The sequence below is a fragment of the Scophthalmus maximus genome, chromosome 6 (genome assembly GCF_022379125.1).
Source record: "Scophthalmus maximus strain ysfricsl-2021 chromosome 6, ASM2237912v1, whole genome shotgun sequence".
NCBI classification, from domain to species: Eukaryota; Metazoa; Chordata; class Actinopteri; order Pleuronectiformes; family Scophthalmidae; genus Scophthalmus; species Scophthalmus maximus.
In genome coordinates, this window is record NC_061520.1 from 14728721 (window position 1) to 14747205 (window position 18485).

The 18485-nt window shown below is 40.1% G+C and overlaps 1 protein-coding gene across 3 annotated transcripts in view; it reads left to right on the top strand.

The window, feature by feature from the left end:
* Positions 1–18485, top strand: part of scn8ab (sodium channel, voltage gated, type VIII, alpha subunit b) — a 49215-nt gene extending 30730 nt beyond the window's left edge. For all 3 annotated transcript variants that reach the window (XM_047332570.1, XM_035630895.2, XM_035630901.2), the window contains 11 exons: positions 100–393; positions 2298–2415; positions 2550–2704; positions 3482–3655; positions 7234–7356; positions 10420–10704; positions 10787–10840; positions 10927–11064; positions 11699–11803; positions 11933–12203; positions 12970–18485. In XM_047332570.1, the coding sequence (XP_047188526.1) occupies positions 100–393; positions 2298–2415; positions 2550–2704; positions 3482–3655; positions 7234–7356; positions 10420–10704; positions 10787–10840; positions 10927–11064; positions 11699–11803; positions 11933–12203; positions 12970–14135 (2883 nt within the window). In that variant the 3' untranslated portion in view covers positions 14136–18485. The remainder of the gene's footprint in view (positions 1–99; positions 394–2297; positions 2416–2549; positions 2705–3481; positions 3656–7233; positions 7357–10419; positions 10705–10786; positions 10841–10926; positions 11065–11698; positions 11804–11932; positions 12204–12969) is intronic.

An 18485-nucleotide genomic window follows, 5' to 3' on the forward strand; every position in this document is an offset into this window, starting at 1 on the left:
AACTTGTCAAATGCTTGTATCATCTTCACACACTGTTGATCTACGATGGCCTTCTTGTTTTCTAATAGCCTTTTTTTTTTCATACTATGTGACAAAAAGCCTGTAGAGGATGAACAGAAGCCTCTGGATGAAATGTACGAAAAGAAGCTCAACTGCATTGCAAACCACACAGTGGACATCAACCGTGAACTGGACTATGCTAAAAATGGCAATGGCACCACCAGCGGCATTGGGAGCAGTGTGGGGAAGTATATGATCGATGAGGACTACATGTCCTTCATCCACAACCCCAACCTCACAGTCTGCGTTCCCATCGCTGTTGGAGAGTCGGACTTTGAAAATCTGAATACAGAAGACTTCAGCAGTGAATCGGATGTGGAGAACAGCAAAGATGTGAGTAGGACGGACTGCTAAGTTTGTGAATGGAAGATAGAGTGTGTTAGATTGTACTGGTGCTTTTATTGGAGATCTGGGACAATTCAGAGATAGTATTTAAAGGGGCAGTTAGCGATTTTGGAGAATGCTTGTTTCTCTCTTTGTTGTTATGATTTTACTGCTCAGACCGGGCGCGAACCTGCGACCTCAGGTATGGGAGACAGATGCGTAAACCCCTAGGCCAAAACCGCAGAGTTGCAGCAGCACCCGCTAGCATGTCTCTTAATTTGCCGACAAGCGATGTTTACAAACTGCTCTTGCAGTGTTGTGTGGTGCGGTCTGTACCGTTTTTTCGTTTTCAATTTACAGAGACAGAGCTGCGTTGAAAACACCGATGTTTTTTCTGGCGCACACACAGAACCGACAGCTAGCAGACCGTGAGCAAATATTCGCAGATTTTGACTAAATCTGTACTGTTTAAGGAATCACCTACTGCCCCTTTAAGTTAATCCTACGGCAAACTATGATATAGTATGACTTTACATGTATATATATAGTTCACCGAAGTGGTAGCAATGGTGTTTACCAAAACAGGGACATGTCATGTGCAGTTAGTATGAGGGGATGTAATGTCAAAGTGCATGGTTGTAAATGTGTGTGTTTGTCTGTGGCATTGTGGCGTCCCTTGATCCACTGAGCTGAGTTGCTCCGTGCTGCCACACTGAAAACATTTAGTTTACATGACATTTCAGAACATCCACTCAGACAGGACAGCTGTAACACTGAGTGCTGACCCTGCAGACAGACAGAAACAAAAGACTGTCCCAATGAGAGAAACATGCCATCTACTGTACAGTATGAATTTGGGAGAAAGGTAAGCCAGACAGAGAAGCTTGTAGAAAAGTCTGCTGTGTGGGTCACCTTGACCTGGTTTGCTGTAGGAAGAGAGGAAATAATGCAGCAGCTTAACCACTGTACATGAACCAGGTTCATACTCCACTGGGCTCCCTCAACCAACTGCACACAACATTTTTCCCTGCACCATAGCCTGCCACGGGATACACTGCAGGGAGCAGACACAGACAGAGCTGCTTTCAGCCAATCAGGAAAGCAGGGATCCATCTTGCTGTTTGGTGGAGAGAAAGAGAAAAGAGGGGGAGAGGAGGAGAGTGAACGCGGCCCTTTGCTGACGAATTAAGATTGCAAAGTGCAGTATCATTCTCTAGTGAATTTAATTGGCTGAGTCTGTGTATGAAATGAGTTTACTTAGTTACAATAAGGAAACTGTTTTGCTGGTGTTTCACTAGTTGACCCTGCATCACCTTGACCTATTTTTGAGACATGATTTATTGGTACAGTTGAACTTCACCAAGCTATGGTTTTAATGTCATAAGATGACAAATTGCACAGTCCTCTTTACTATTCCTCAAAACTCTGAAAGTCATTTTCATAGCGATTCTTAGTCTAAGGTGTTATTAAAAATGTAGGAGTCCACACTACTCCTATTTTTCATCATGGCACATTTTCTTTTTATGTATTGAACTGACTTTTTTTGTTTGAATGCGCATATACAAGCGTAAAGCATTTGTTTAATTCTTTCATAACAAATTAATAAATTCCTTATTACTGAAGAATCTATAATTATGCATGTATAACAATGATTGTCATTACCAGTGCAATCAAACCACTGGTAAAGTTTAATTACTTAATTTTTTAATCTATTATGAGCTCTGCAGAAAAGGCAGTGGCAGAGGGAGATTCAGCTCCACTACATGGCTAAAACATACCTGTAGCAATAAATTATGTCATGCATATAAACCCGTAGGGGCATTAATTGCTATCAGCATCTCATTGCTGAGCCTCTATGTTAACAGGAATTTCAGTAGTTGAACTGTTCTCTTTGCTCCCCTTGTTTGTCCCAGCTGGATGACACCAGTTCGTCTGAGGGCAGCACAATAGACATCAAGCCTGATGTGGAGGAGGTGGCGGTCGTGGAGGTAGTGGAGGAGTACCTTGACCCAGAAGCCTGCTGGACAGATGGTAGGTGGTGTTTATCATCTGGCTTTACGCTAGACAATAATCATTAATGTACAAACTGTACTATATTAATGCCAATGTGATACATATGTCCATGTCGGTATTCATCAGTGGTCTTATTTATATTTGTCATACAGAGTGTGTGGCCAAATACAAGTGCTGTGATGTTCCCATCACTCATGGCTGGGGGAAACACTGGTGGTTCCTGAGGAAGACCTGCTACCTGATCGTAGAACACAACTGGTTTGAAACCCTCATCATCTTCATGATCCTGCTCAGCAGCGGTGCCCTGGTAAGAGTTCGCATGCACACACTCAAGCGTGGATGTTCCCACTTATGTTTACATTCATAAACAACAGGCCTCTTCAAGAACTTCTAATTGTTATAATGAAGCACGTGCCAAAACAAATTTACACAGTGATGTGCACCATTATAATACATGTAAGAGACAACATGTGAACAACACCTGAGAAGAAAATGAACAGATTAATTAAAACAACAGTGGCACATTTATTTGGACAAAGTGCATCTCATTACCTTATAAGGAAGTGAGCAAGCAAGATCACCTCCTGCTTTTCTTCTGCAGCTGCTCTTGATATGATTGTTGCTAATGGACAGCAAAGTGCTGTAATGCACCAACCTTTCAACTGGCAGAATCCAGCTTAGGTTTGCAGCTTTCTGGAGGGGGAAGGCCTGTGGCCAAATCAAAACACTTATGTGCTTAAGACAATAGGGTAAAGAAGTGTGTCTAAATTGACTTGGTGAAAAATTGCCTTTATCAACCAGTTTTCCTTTACTATAAAACAAAGCTCATTATCAGGAAAATAAAACAATAAATATAACAAAAAGCAGTTAGTGTGACATTCTTTCATAGAGGATAATGACATTTGTGTAAAGATTTCATGCTATTTCATTAGCTTTATCATAGAAATGAAACTGTAAGGTGTGGTTTACCTCACAGACTTACCCCTACTCATTTGCAAGATCAATATATGTAATACATCAGTGGTTAATTCAGCAAATATTAGTGGTGCCATTGTCTGTTTGATGCTTCTCTGCTGCTCTTTAGGCCTTTGAGGATGTGTACATTGAGCAGAGGAAGACGGTCAAGATCATTCTGGAGTATGCTGACCGGGTGTTCACCTATATCTTCATTCTGGAGATGTTGCTCAAATGGGTGGCCTATGGCTTCGTCAAGTACTTCACTAATGCCTGGTGCTGGTTAGACTTCTTCATTGTGGATGTAAGTACATTTACTTATTTTTTTTTAATCTTACTAACAGTGTAATAATATTGTAATTCATTTGGTTCAACTTCTCATGATGACATTTTGAGACTGCAACATTCAAGAATTAATGGATTTGTGAGTTTACTCTCATTGGTCAACTTAAACATTAAGAAAGATTGAGAAATCAATTTTATTTTGTATTTTGTAAATACATGCAAAGTAAATCAAAGGATGACAGAAGGAAACATACAAATATTATCTAGTACCAGATTTGATCTATACGATGATATCTTGATTGCTATGACCAATACATTCTGCTTGCCACTTTATTCAGTTTAACCTGCATATCTCCAGTTCCTTACAAACACCCATGTTACATGATAAATACCTTTAACTCTGACAATATCTTTTTATCATAAAAATGGTCTTTGAATTTTGTATAATGCTTGTCATTTTATCCTGACTCCAGAGTAAATGGTCTACTGAGGAAAAGCTGATTTCCAATATTTTGTTCAATATTAATATTCCTACCATGTGACAGATTCACACGAAGTTACATGATAAGGATGCATTAATGTATGTGGTGTTTCTGTTGTGTTTTAAACTTATCCTTGGGCTGGTCCCAATACCCACTAATGGCGGTATTTGGGAGTAGTCAAATGCCTAATTGTGTGATGGATTTCTGCTAACTGCTCAGGACCACAAGCGTGTTAAAGTTCAACAGAGCTCACTGGGACTCAATCGAGCTCAGACGCTGTGTAGACATGTTTTTTGTTTCATTTCCATCCAGTGAACAAATATGTTTTAGCAACTATCCATCCATCCATTATCTACTTTACCTCCTTTACCACTACTGCCGGAATGACCAGTCCTGCAGCCAGCCACCAGGGGGCAATCATGATGTTCTGGCTCCATTTTGGGGGAGCGGTCATGTCGTTAATTTTTTAAGTCATTGGATTACATTTAAATTTGACCGCGCCCACATGATCGTCTTGTAACTATTGAGAACAAGTGCGAGAGGAATAGTCCAGCCATTTAAAAAAAACATCTGAATTCATTTTCAGGGGACCATGAATATTCAGGATAAACCTTTATAGACAATTGTTTTCCAGTTACCATTCATAGCCAAGTTTTTTTTTTGTTTTTTTGTTTTTTTACATGAGGAGCTACACAAAAGGTCAACACACAAAAACATTAGGGTTTATTCTCTGGGGACTGTGGACAATAAATGCCAACTTTCATGGAGGGTTTAAGGTGTTTGACCGGCAAAGTGTCAAAGTGTCAGACATTGCTACTAATTATTACTTATTAGTTTAGATAGATAGATAGATAGATAGGTAGATAGATCTACTTTAATGATTCCACCTGGAAAATTATTGAGTTTTTTTCCTGTCATCGCAAAATGAACCAGATTATTGACAGTTTCCATATTGAATCCATAGCCTGTCTGGTACTGAAGTTGTCCACTCATACAACAGCCCAACTGATTAATTTGTAGAGGTGTGACCCAATTCTTTTCCTTGATATATGTATTCTTTGTTGTATTGGAATGCATTATATTGTTTTAGGCCTCTGTTTATTTTCCCATTCACTGAACATTATACCAACAAAACTGAGTGTACCCCTGTGCAATATCACTAAAATGTTAAATTATCAAAAATATTGATGATCTAAAATTAAGTATTACTTTTAAGATGAAGTTTGGAGTATATGATCCTCTTTATATATTTATATATATATAAAGCTTATCAGGGTGGACAGTTGAAATGGGCCCCATAGTACAACCTCAATGCAACAACGTGAGTACACCTGTGACCACTGCAACAAAAGTCACTTAACCTTGTTACCATGGCAGGAAAAGCAATAACACCTGTTCAGGCTAATAACATGAACAAGGTTATAAAATAACCTGTGTACACCACAGCATCAGTTTTGTTTTTGCCTGTGTGTCTAATGCAACATGGTGCCATGTTTGAAGGAATTGCCTGAGATTTCATAAAGATGGGAGAGGAAAGAAGTGCATCTGTAGGCTACTGTACATTAGCTGAAACAACCCTGCAGCAGTGGTTAGGAGGTATAGAAAGAGCCTCACTACCAATAACAGAAGGCACAGTGCTGACAGTGAAACATAGAAGCGGGAGTGTGCGAATACAGGGCTGCATAAGTGAAAAATGTGTAGGGGAGATGACATTTATAGATGAGTTTGTATATACCCACATACTGAATAAAATGTCTCCCAGTGTTGAGAAACTTGGCAGGAAATTTCCAACATGACATTGATCCCAAACACTCAAGATTACACAGGATTTTTAAAGAAGGGAAAGGTGAAAACTATGACCCGACTTAATCATCTGTGAAGAATGTGCAGAACATTTGTCCACAGATTTGTGAAAGACTGATAGCACCCATGTCCAGGAAGACCGAGATCTGTCACAAAATAACCCCCACATAAATACAAAATATGAAGAGAAAAAAATTGATTGAAAGGTGTTCTGATTTTGTTGCAGGTGGTTCTTAAATATGGACCTTTCGTTTAAGTTTAATTAGTCAAACGTCTCAAATTAATTGGTGAAAAAAAAAATAAAACTACATTAAATGGACTGGAGTCAAAATGACTTAACATTTAAATGATATTGACCAGGGTGTAAATTTGTTGTACACTGCCTAATTTTTAAATCTAACTTGTGACAGAGGAGCGAAGTTCTCCAGGTTATGAGGTGGGATCCGGTGCTTGTTAAACCCCTGATTCTCCAGTGGAAAACCTCCGATAAATCTCAGTATATTCTCAAGTGGCCCATGTGTTGTAATGATAATTCATCCCGACGTTCCATGCAAACCTCTACCCTAATGTTGACCTGTCCTCTCTCTCACAGCAGGTGCCTATAACTGTGTCTCTCTTTAAGTTAAGAGAGACATTGTGCAGCTGTCGAGAGGGACTGAAGGGTCGGTGTTTAAGGGTCCAGGGTAAGGTTTGTGTGCTGTGTTGGGACTCCTACTTTCACAGGTTATCCTCTCTCTTCTAACCCTGAAAGTTGTCCTCAACCTTTTTGCCGTTTTCTCTCCTCCTCTATGCGTAAGATGCGCTCTGGAAACTGTACTGTTTTGTACCGTGTACTGTGTGTATATTATTGTGTCACATTGATTTAGTGTTTGTGAATACATCTCTCCTCTAATTTTTTACCCTTTGTTTGACTCTTTATCTTCTTTCCCTTTCACTGTGTCAACCACAAGTTTCTTTCCAGGTGTGCTCACTGTGCTGTTAAGCTGGTTTTCATGCTAGACCGGCTTGCCAAACTAAACCAAACACCAACATGAGCAAATAAACACAATACAAAAAGGGAAAACTTGGGTGATTGACCTTTGCATATTGTGACAATCCCTGTTTAACCTCCTACTATATAAGACATATACTTACACATAGAAACTATATATGTACTTATATACATGTATATCTGTATATAACCATTCAGCCATCCTTAGTATAGTATATATCGGGTCCATCTTTCTCTCTATATCCCCTTTAACTATGTGGGTCCTCTCTTCCTTTGCCTTTGCCTCTGTCTTTCCCTCTCCTTCTGTCTCTATCTGTGTAGGTGTCTATAGTCAGCCTTATAGCTAATGCGCTGGGCTACTCCGATCTAGGCCCGATTAAATCACTCAGGACACTGAGGGCCTTGAGACCCCTCAGGGCCCTGTCACGTTTTGAAGGCATGAGGGTAAGACCTAAGATACCAGGCAGCTGGTCCTTCTGCATGCCGATTAGATAAAAACATCAACGCATGCTAGAGATGGCATTATAGACATTTCTAAGGGGAATTCCTTTTTAGGTAATCCTCCTTTATCAGAGAAAAGCTTTTTGCATGGAAGCAGATCATCTCAGATGGTCAATAATACATCTGATTTGATTGATCATATTTCATTTCATATTTTAGAAATTCAGTGCTATGTTAAGACAATTTGCAAGTAGCAAACAAAACAACATAAAAAGTTTGACCTGAATGATGCAACATATTATAATAATCACTCAGCTCTGACGTATTCAGTGTCAGCTGAGAGAACAACAAGAGGTTGATATGAACCATCACACGAAACCTGTTCAAACTTGACCACTGCACAGGGTTAATGTAGAAAGAACGTACTCATGCAAAAAATGCAATCTTAGCATCAAACCAAAACCTGTGAAAGTGTTTCTGAGCTACAGAGCTGGCTGGACGTCATATGATTAATAAATTGTTGCGGTGCACATGGGCCCTTAGATGCTGCATGCCCATTCATTTTACAGTTTTATAGTGCACACGCAATTGATTAATCTGTCCTTAATTGTGTGTAATGTATCCACGTCTGTACCTCTGTTACCATCTAACCCTTGAAGGGCTCTGTACAGCCTGTGAAAACTGTGTTTTCCTTCAGCAACAACAAAGGGGTTCTCTTCTGATCATTAGTTTAATGTGTGGTTGGTTGGATCAACCTCTGGTTGTTGCTGGGGAGAAGGAAAATGTTGTCAGTGTCTAGACTCGGCTTCTTCTTATTGTCGCTCTGCCTCTAGTGTCCTGTTACCTGCTATCTGATATTATCACAGTTTGGCTTTGGCATTGTCACACTGGAAGATCCACAAACTTCTGGTTGCATAACCCTCCCCCTCCCCTCCCTCGCCATCCTTGCTCACCACTCCTCAGCATGTCATAAGCATGATTTTCATGATCACTATTTTGTAGTTTTTATATAAAGTAATTATATGTACACTTTCTATTTCTATTGTAATATAAGGCAGAACAAGAGAATGAAAAGAAAGTTTAGATTTTTGCCTATATAGTGGTTGTTTTGGTTTATTTGGCTTTTTTGTTATGTGTATTTGTAAATTCCTATGGTGTCCTCTGGGAGCTAAAAGTTTTATCTTCTTCAACATGCACACTGCTTTGGTGCAGTATAGTTGTATACTCTCACTTACATGCTCTTTCGTATTTGTAGTGTCATCCTATATCAGTAACACAGTCATTACTTGGGGTTACTCAGCAATTTGTGTTTTTCTTTACACTGAATACAAATCCTAATGTTATATTTACCTGGCCAATCTAACTCAGCGTTACTGATTGTCTGCCACACTGAGATAGTGACATGGTGGAACACATAATATGATAGTATGCAATTGATACACTGCTCAAAAAAAATTCGGGAACACTTAATCGTCACAGTATAACACCAAGTCAGTATCCAGAGGTATCAATCTGTCCATTTAGGAAGCACAAGTGATGTGATGTGAATCAATTTTGCTTTGGTGCAAATGAAAGTGACAGGTGCAATAGAGGGACAAAAGCAAGACAACCCCCAGAAAGGGAATAGTTTTGCATGTGGTGGCCACCGACAATCTGCCCTCTTCTTCTCCTTTCTGATTGATTTTTTTCTAGTTTTGTGTTCTGATATTGTCCTGACACTGGTAGCATGAGGCGGTACATGCAGTCCAATCAGGTTGCGTGGTAGTCCAGCTCCTCCAGGATGGCACATTCGTATGTGATATGGCTCAAGAGCATGGAAGAGATAACAGAAGACCGGCCGTTACACAAGGAGAGCTGGACAGGGCATCAACCCGGCAGCAGGACCGGTATCTGCTCCTTTGTGTGAGCATGCTACTGGTGTGCATGCTTCTTAACCAAACTGTCAGAAACAGACTCCATGAGGGTGGCATGACGGCCTGACGTCCTTCCTGAGATAACACCAGAATTGTCAGGTCAGCCATTGGCGCCCCATTGTCTTCACAAATGAGAGCAAGTTCACACTGAGCGTGACAGGCATGAAGAGATTCTGGAGACGCTGTTGTGATCGTTATGCTGCCTGTAACATCATCCAGCATGACTGGTTTGTCGAAGGTTCATTGATTGTTCGGTGAGGCATATACTTGGAGGGTCGCACAGACCTCCATGCTATAGTTGACGGTACCCTGACAGCTGATAGGTATCGGGATGAAATCCTCAGAGCGATTGTCCGACCTTACGCTGGTGCAGTGGGCCATAGGTTCCCTCTGGTGCAGGACAATGACCGGCCCCATGTGGCCGGAGTGTAGGCAGTTCCTGGACGACGAAGGCATTGATGCCATTGACTGGCTCTCTCGTTCCCCTGGACTAAATCCAATTGAGCACCTATGGGACATTACGTATCGGTGCATCTGATTCTGCCAAGTACCACCAGAGACTGTCCCGGAGCTCACTGATGCCTCGATTCAAGTTTGGCAGGAGATCCCCCAGGACACCGTCCGCCGCCTTATCAGGAGGATGCCCAGACAGGCACACAGGGGTCATGCACACCACTGAGTCACATTATGAGCTGCTGTGATCAAATTCACGCAAGTTGGATCAGCCTGTGATTTAAAATTTATAGTTTCAAATTGGCATTAATTTGAATTCAGCCCTCAAAGGGCTGATGATTCTGGTTTGCATTGACCTTTGTCACGTAATTTATACTCAACAAGTTAAACGATGTACATTCAGTAAAGATTTTCAACTTGAATCTGATTTAAGTGTTCCCTTCATTTTTTTTTTTTTGCAGTGTACATGAAAAAACAAATCTGGAGTATATCATCTGGATATCTAGATAAATAATAATTAGAATTGTATAGGGGTGTAACAATTTACCGTGGCATAATACAACTTAATACAATGTAATATTATGGATTTGGAGCTGAAAATAGATTGCAGCCAAAATATGTGTCATGTGTGAACATCTCCATGCAGCTAATGTATGGTTGCCGAGTTACACTGGCTCTGTTCCCTTGCTGTTCTCTTCAGGTTGTGGTGAACGCATTGGTGGGCGCAATTCCCTCCATCATGAATGTGCTGCTGGTGTGTCTCATCTTCTGGCTCATCTTCAGCATCATGGGTGTCAACCTGTTTGCTGGAAAGTATTACTACTGTTTCAATGACACGAATGAGGCGTACTTCCTCCCTGATATCGTTAACAACAAAACGGATTGTTTTGCACTCATTAATGCAAACAACACTGAAGTCCGATGGAAAAACGTCAAGATCAATTTTGACAATGTGGGGGCTGGATACCTGGCACTGTTGCAAGTGGTGAGAAACGTTTGTTGTCACCTCATTTGTTTCTCTCTTGTTTGTTCAATTTTCTCACACAATGTGTCTGCTCACTTAACAGGCAACATTCAAAGGCTGGATGGACATTATGTATGCAGCAATAGATTCTCGAAGGGTAAGATCTTTGCATTTTTCAAGTCTGACTTCCAGTTCAATGTGCAGTAGCATTTTGAACATATTTTCCCTTTTAACACTTCACAGGTGGAGGACCAACCCATCTATGAGTCCAACTTATACATGTACATCTACTTTGTCATCTTCATCATCTTCGGCTCGTTCTTCACCCTAAACCTCTTCATTGGTGTGATCATTGACAACTTCAACCAGCAAAAGAAAAAGATAAGATACATTTTTCTCACTTTCACCTTCTCAGAACATGCTGCCTTGTAGATGAGTTAAAAGAATAGTTTGACATTATATTTGCTCTCTAGATGTTAGATGTCTGTTCATTAATATGAGGCTATAACCAGCAACCTATTAGCTTAGGGTAACCTACTGGTAGCACACAGACTGGGAACGAGGGGAAGTGTTTAATAGCCTAATGTATTTTAGAGGAACCAGCTTTTTTTTTACTTTTATGTGTGTTCATACCAAATGCAAAGCAAGTTTTTCACGCGATGAGATTAAATACAAAGTCGACGCAAGTAGACGTGAATGGCACGGATGACGTCATTTGCATTGTTTGCTTAACTGGCGAAGCAATTGGTTACAGTCTATGATTCAGACACGAGAGGGGAAGAAAGTGAGTAAGCGAGTTTTCACGAAATGTTTCAAAAAAAAAAATGTACTCAGAATCCGAGCATTAATATAAATATATGACTCTTAAAATGTAAATTTCGGATAGAAGAGGATTGATTGTGTTGCAGAGGATGACAAATGAGCCCTTGTGCTAAATTATATTTGGATTAAGACTTGAATGTAAGGTCTATATCCCTGCAGATTGAAACCAGTTTTTTATTTTTTGTCCCTGTACTTTGGAGGACAGGATATCTTCATGACAGAAGAACAGAAGAAATACTACAATGCCATGAAGAAACTAGGGTCAAAGAAACCACAAAAACCAATACCCAGGCCTCAGGTAAATATTGTTTTGCACTGTTCAAGCTCACAACCAAGCAGGTTTGTAATTGTAAATTTTTAAAGAATAGAATGAGAAATTTAAAAGAAATGATACTGAGTATCTCCTACTCCCTCCCTTTCTCCTCAGAACTTCATCCAGGGCATGGTGTTTGACTTTGTGACGCAGCAGGTGTTTGACATCTCCATCATGATCCTCATTTGCCTCAACATGGTCACCATGATGGTGGAGACGGATGATCAGTCCGCAGAGACGGAGGTTGTACTTTACTGGGTCAACTTCATCTTCATTGTGGTCTTCACGGTCGAGTTTGTACTGAAGCTCTTTGCACTGCGTCACTACTACTTCACCAACGGCTGGAACGTCTTTGATGTGGTTGTAGTCATCCTTTCAATTGTGGGCAAGTATTCAAAAGGGTTACTTATGCTTAGGGAAATGTGAAGTATGAGTGGAATGGAAGCCATGCAATATATTTTGGTTTTGACATATCTGTCTATGAATTTCGGCTGCTGCCTTTGCACAATGGAGGTGAATGTAATGTAACTGTGTTGCTCACAGTACTGAACAATTACATTTGTAAAACCCATTTGTTGTACATAGACAAAAGGCAATAAAAGGTTGGATGTAAGGTATATCTAGTCATTAAAAAAAGACAAATCACTGATCTTGTCCAATTGTTGATGATTTTGTTTTGTAGATACAGGATTACTTAAAAAACTACAGCTGTTAATCTTACAATAAATATTAATAACCATTAATATAATGGCTTCCAGCTGACACGCCTTGTAACATTTGTTAGGCTGTGACACTTTAGTTAGATTTTTTTTGTCACTTTGTCACAATAAAATAAAAGCTTTGTTTTTTTCCCCCAATGGATACATAACTAGCTTCTATTACTCTATATAATTATCTACAGACTGAGAATTGTTTTCATTGCAACTACTTCCTACATTAAAAAAATCAATTCGCAATGAAAGCGATGAGTGTTCTTAGGTTTTCCTGATTTCTTCCAGAATTTACTCAAAACTCTGTGTACTGTTTCTGCTTGTAGGCCAAGGACTGTGATGTGTATTTAGTTAAGCAGTCAGTGGCCAGTGTTTCAATAATATCCTCTATTGCTCAACCAAACATTTGTTGTATCTCTTTTTGCTCTCTTTTCACTTCAGGAATGTTCCTGGCTGACATAATTGAGAAGTACTTTGTGTCACCAACGCTCTTCAGGGTGATTCGTCTGGCACGTATTGGCAGAATCCTGCGTCTCATCAAGGGCGCCAAAGGAATCAGAACTCTTCTGTTTGCCCTGATGATGTCCCTTCCTGCCTTGTTCAACATTGGCCTGCTACTTTTCCTGGTTATGTTCATTTTCTCCATCTTTGGCATGTCCAACTTTGGCTATGTAAAACACGGGGCTGGAATTGATGACATGTACAACTTTGAGACCTTCGGCAACAGCATGATCATCCTGTTTATGATCACCACGTCAGCTGGCTGGGACGGCCTGCTGCTGCCCATTCTCAACTACCCTCCAGACTGTGACCCCTTATTGGAGAATCCTGGCACGCCCGCTACAGGAGACTGCGGCAACCCTTCTGTGGGCATCTTCTTCTTTGTTATGTACATTATCATTTCTTTCCTAATTGTAGTCAACATGTACATCGCCATCATCCTGGAGAACTTCAGTGTGGCCACAGAAGAGAGTGCCGATCCACTTAGTGAGGACGACTTTGAGACCTTCTATGAGATTTGGGAGAAGTTTGACCCTGATGCCTCCCAGTTCATCACCTATGCCAAGCTTTCTGACTTTGCCGATGCACTTGAACACCCACTCCGAGTCCCCAAGCCCAATACCATTGAACTGATTGCCATGGACATGCCAATGGTGAGTGGCGACCGCATCCACTGCCTGGACATCCTGTTTGCCTTCACCAAGCGTGTGCTGGGTGACAGCGGCGAGCTGGATATGTTGAGGCAACAAATGGAGGAGCGTTTTGTGGCAGCCAATCCTTCCAAGGTCTCTTACGAGCCAATCACCACCACTCTGAGGCGCAAGCAGGAGGATGTGTCAGCCAGAATCATTCAGAGGGCCTACCGCTCCTACCTGGCAAGGCGGGGCTTCGTCTGTAAGCGCAAACCAGCCAATAACAAAGTGGAGAACGGCGGGAACAATCAGGAACAAGAAAAAAAGGAGAGCACTCCCTCAACTGCCTCCCTGCCCTCTTATGACAGTGTAACCAAACCTGACAAGGAGAAACAGGATGACAACAACGATGGCAAGGGAGGGAGGAAAGAGAAAGGAAGAAACCAAAAAGACATCAGGGAATCTAAATGTTAGAGTTGTTGGATTAATAATCACAGTAATAACAATAAAAATTCTAATGTAACTTCAAGCAGAGGAAACTCACCCACACAGATGTACAGATTATTTCATTTGCAAGTCAGAAAAAAAAATAATATTCAGTAATTTTGTTTACAGACTTCATTCTTATATTGATGCAGAGGGAAGCCGCTTGGTCTGTTACTGCTTGAAGACTCTTGGAACTTCAGTCAAACCAAACATAATCAGCATAATGTGTGACATTGTTGTATCTAGACTACTGTTCTTAACAAAAAGGGAATGAAAATCAGACATGGAAATGTCTGTTGCTCACTTACCACAGGTCTACAGATGGGACAAGTAACTCTATGCCAGGAGGTTAGGGAAGAATGGAAAAAAAACACTGGATGCAAGTGATGGATTCCTATGGAAGATGGTGCTGTCAAGGAAAAACAAGGATTCTGCTTGATGCTGAAGGATTGTCCTCTTGCAGCAGCCAACGAGTGGTTCTGTGTCATTGACTATGAATTGTGTAGAGGAGAAAATGACACACTCTCTCTATAAGAGCAAACAGACACATGACTGGTGAGTGAAAGACACAAATGACGGAGCGTTGAAAGTACTTTTTTTGTTTTTATTAAAGCTAGAAATTGTTTATTTGAGCAACAAAAATGCAAACAAGATTAAAAAAAAGAAAAAAAAGATCAATATTCAACATTTTGCCCATGTCACTTAACTCTTGTACTCATTTTGTCTTTGTTATACCCACATCAACAAGGCTTTTTTTTACATGGGCTTTCACGCCAATTGGTTAAGGGTCTGTTTATTGTGGGGTCAACTCGGGCCAAGGGCTTACATTTACTCAGAAAGATTTCCAAACAAATACATAAATAATTGTGCTTGTTCAATGCATAGAAATGACTTGCATGATGGCATGTTTTGATCAGAAATCTTGCATGAATTATCATAGTCCACAAGACACTAATACTCAGACCACACCGGTGGCTCGACTGTAAGATCGAGACATTGTCAAAATTTGAAAGTTCAGAGTTACGAGTAATTTGTTTAACAAAGATAAGTGGTACGGGGGTTGATCATCTAAAATGGATCCGCATTTTTATCTCATTACGCAACACATTTCAAATGACTACATTTAAATTGTTGCCTCTATAGTCAGAAGAATGGCATATGTATAGGATCATATGATCCATATGATCACATATATGATGGGTGAAATCCAAACGATTATTTGCTGCTCTGGAAATGTTGAGTGTGTAAGATGTAGAAATGTCTGTGTATCAAGGGGTTGAAATGTTTGTTAATTTGGACGCTTTCAAGGGTGCGACGCTTTGAAACTATAAAGCATATATTTATCATTTGTATGCACCTATATAATGTTCCATACCATCTGCCTTCAGTTTTGTGAGAGCGGGCATTGTAGGAGTCCCACTGTAGGTTATGAGTGGTTTTTGGGGATTTCACAGATATGGCAAACTCCTTTGTATTTCTGATATTTCTCTATGGCTGATTATTGTTCAGTTTATATAATTTGATGCCATGTATTTACATGAGTGTTTATTTTGTTTTTTTCCCCCCTGATGTAAATGTCATGTTTTGATGGGAGATGAGTCTTATTTCACACCGTTTTAAAAGTCCCATGTCGAGATGATGTTGAAGGAAATGGTATTGTGCTGGAACATATTTGTCGGGTGTTTCCTATTTCAACAGAGGAGCAGAAATTTATGATTGGGTAATGATAACATTGTGTGTGGAGAAGCCAAAGAGATCTGCCTTGTTATCCCTCGTTGCACTTCATCAATGGAGTGGGACTGGGTGAAGTGTGCCCTGCCCATTCTGTTTATTTCACTGTCATTATTAGACAGAGAGACCCTAGAAATGTATGCAATGCTTGAAAAATTCATCTGTTTTCTCAGGAGATAATATAGATGTACTATTGTAAGCTCTGCAACAAAATGCAAGTGAATGTGATGGGAGTACATATGATATCATGTTTTACTCTTTTGTTTTTTTATGCCATGTGGATGGACAATGATCTCGGCGGGCTGCCTTGTTCCGGCAGTGGCCCGGTCAGGGGCCAGTTAAGCGCTTCCTTCTTATGATGCCTAGAATTATAAGGCTAGAAGCATCTCAGTGAAACAGCAAAATATCAGCCCGCTTGTAATGGTGGTGTTTATATTGTTAGAGGATTACATTTGTGGTTAGATCACTATTGACTGTAGTCTGGTCTCAATTAATGTCAGTAAACTAAATAATAATTATAATAGAGTTCACCCCAATAACAATCACAGATACAGGAAACACTGAGGAGATGTCATGAGAGCGAGTCGGGATATGTTGGTTTGAGCAGCACACTTGATTCTTTCAGAAGCAGATGTGGCATGCTCAGTGCATTGGCCCCACATTTTAGTATTTAACAACTACAAGTGCTCTGAGCCTGTCATTTTTAATTTTTCTTCATATCGCTCTACTGCATAACAAATACCAAATAACCAACAGAGCACTGGATGCTTTCTTATGGTACTGTGAGCCTAAGCACCACACCAGAGCTATTGCACTTTCTGTTGTGCAGTGATGTCACTTCCTGTTTATGAATAACTCCCTCATCCGTTCTCGAGTTTTACGGTCCAGCTACTGCATGAGATCTCCAAAATCAGTGTGGGTGTTAACTTGAACCAAATAAAACTCTGAATGATGAGCATAAGAGCTACTGCCGTCCATTTTCTCCAAGATTACATGGATATTCAGTTGCGTATTACGGAAAGAAGCCTAAAATATAGAAACACATACATTTGGGGGAAAAATAAATACATTTTGGGGATATGTTCTATACGGCACAAAATGCAAACGCTAAGAATGGACTTTTTAGGTAACTATAAATAATGTAATATATTGTTTTATTTTAACGGCATGTGTAGTTTTTTTGTAAATAAAGGATTACTTAAAAAACTACAGCTATTAATCTAACACTAAATATTAATAACCATTAACAGAATGGCTTCCAGCTGACACCCCTTGTCACATTTGTTAGGCTGTGACACTTTTGTTAGATGAGTAGATTTTTTTTTCTTTTTGTCACTTTTCACAAAAAAGAGGGAAGTAAGCTCAAAGAATCTGTAAAAATGCAGAAATGTACTTAAAACTGTATAAATCAATACGTACATATACAGAGCGATTGGTCATTGTTCAAATTATATATGTATATATGTATATATAATTAGAACAATGTCTATAACTAATATCTCTTGTCCAATCCTTGCATTGAGGGAAAACCAGAACCACAGAGTTTAATGGATCATGCTTTTTTCTTTGTGTGGTATGTTCAGAGAATAACCAAAACTCTGGTCTGCCCAGGATTTCTGCATACCGGGTACCAGCGTACAATGCATGGTGTTGTACTGGCTGCTTCTGAGAATTGTGGAGCCTGCTTTGGTGAGAGGATTGCACTACCAGCATACCCTTTTGTACATGTGTGAAGATGTCTTGCTCCTTGTTTCCTATAATGTACACAGAGATCTATAAATACAGACACGCACGCGCGCGCACACACACACACACACACTGACACACACCTCACACAGCATTTTGCAGGCAACAGCTGGTCAACCAGTGTGCCCCAGTATGAGCCACAGCTCACTCTGTGACAAGATGTTTGCTCGTTTCAGCTCTAACCCTGCTCCATGTTTTCCACTTTACACACTGCTGCAGTTTCGGAGTTGTTCTTTACTTTTGCCGTCACTTCCAATAAGGGTTAGTTGTCTTAACTGTCTGTGTGTTTGTTTATGGTGCAATATCTCTTAACGGCACGTGCCTTTTTAGCTTCCTATTTAGTCTGTCAATAAAATCAGCAACGAGGATCTCGAAACCCATGGGAGTGAATCAAAACGGAGCACGAAAGAAACGCTGTATTGAGTTCAAAATTCACTTGTAAACTGAAAACTCACCACCTAGATTAGACTGTCTGGACTAACATTTTGTAGAGTCATGTAGTGCAAGTGCTCTCTCTCTCTCTCTGTGTTCTGTTTACTGGCTCTCGGGCCTGTAAGAGAACAGCTTGCCTTCTGTTTTACACATGTTCATTTCCAAATGTTGGTTTTAACAATCGGTATATGAGGCCATTCTTTTGTAGCATGACTGAGATAAATTTCTTTTCTTTGCTGAAAATAGGCAAAATAAAAAAATGAAATAAAAAAAAACATCCTTTTGACTGTCATTATCTCTTGCCGCTAATACAGTCAGAGAGAGAACGTGTGTGCACAACCACATGTGACAATTAAATGAGAATCAGTGAAAGAATGTCTTCATTTGAGCACGAATCTATTTCCAAACAATAAAGCAGCCTTCCAGTTA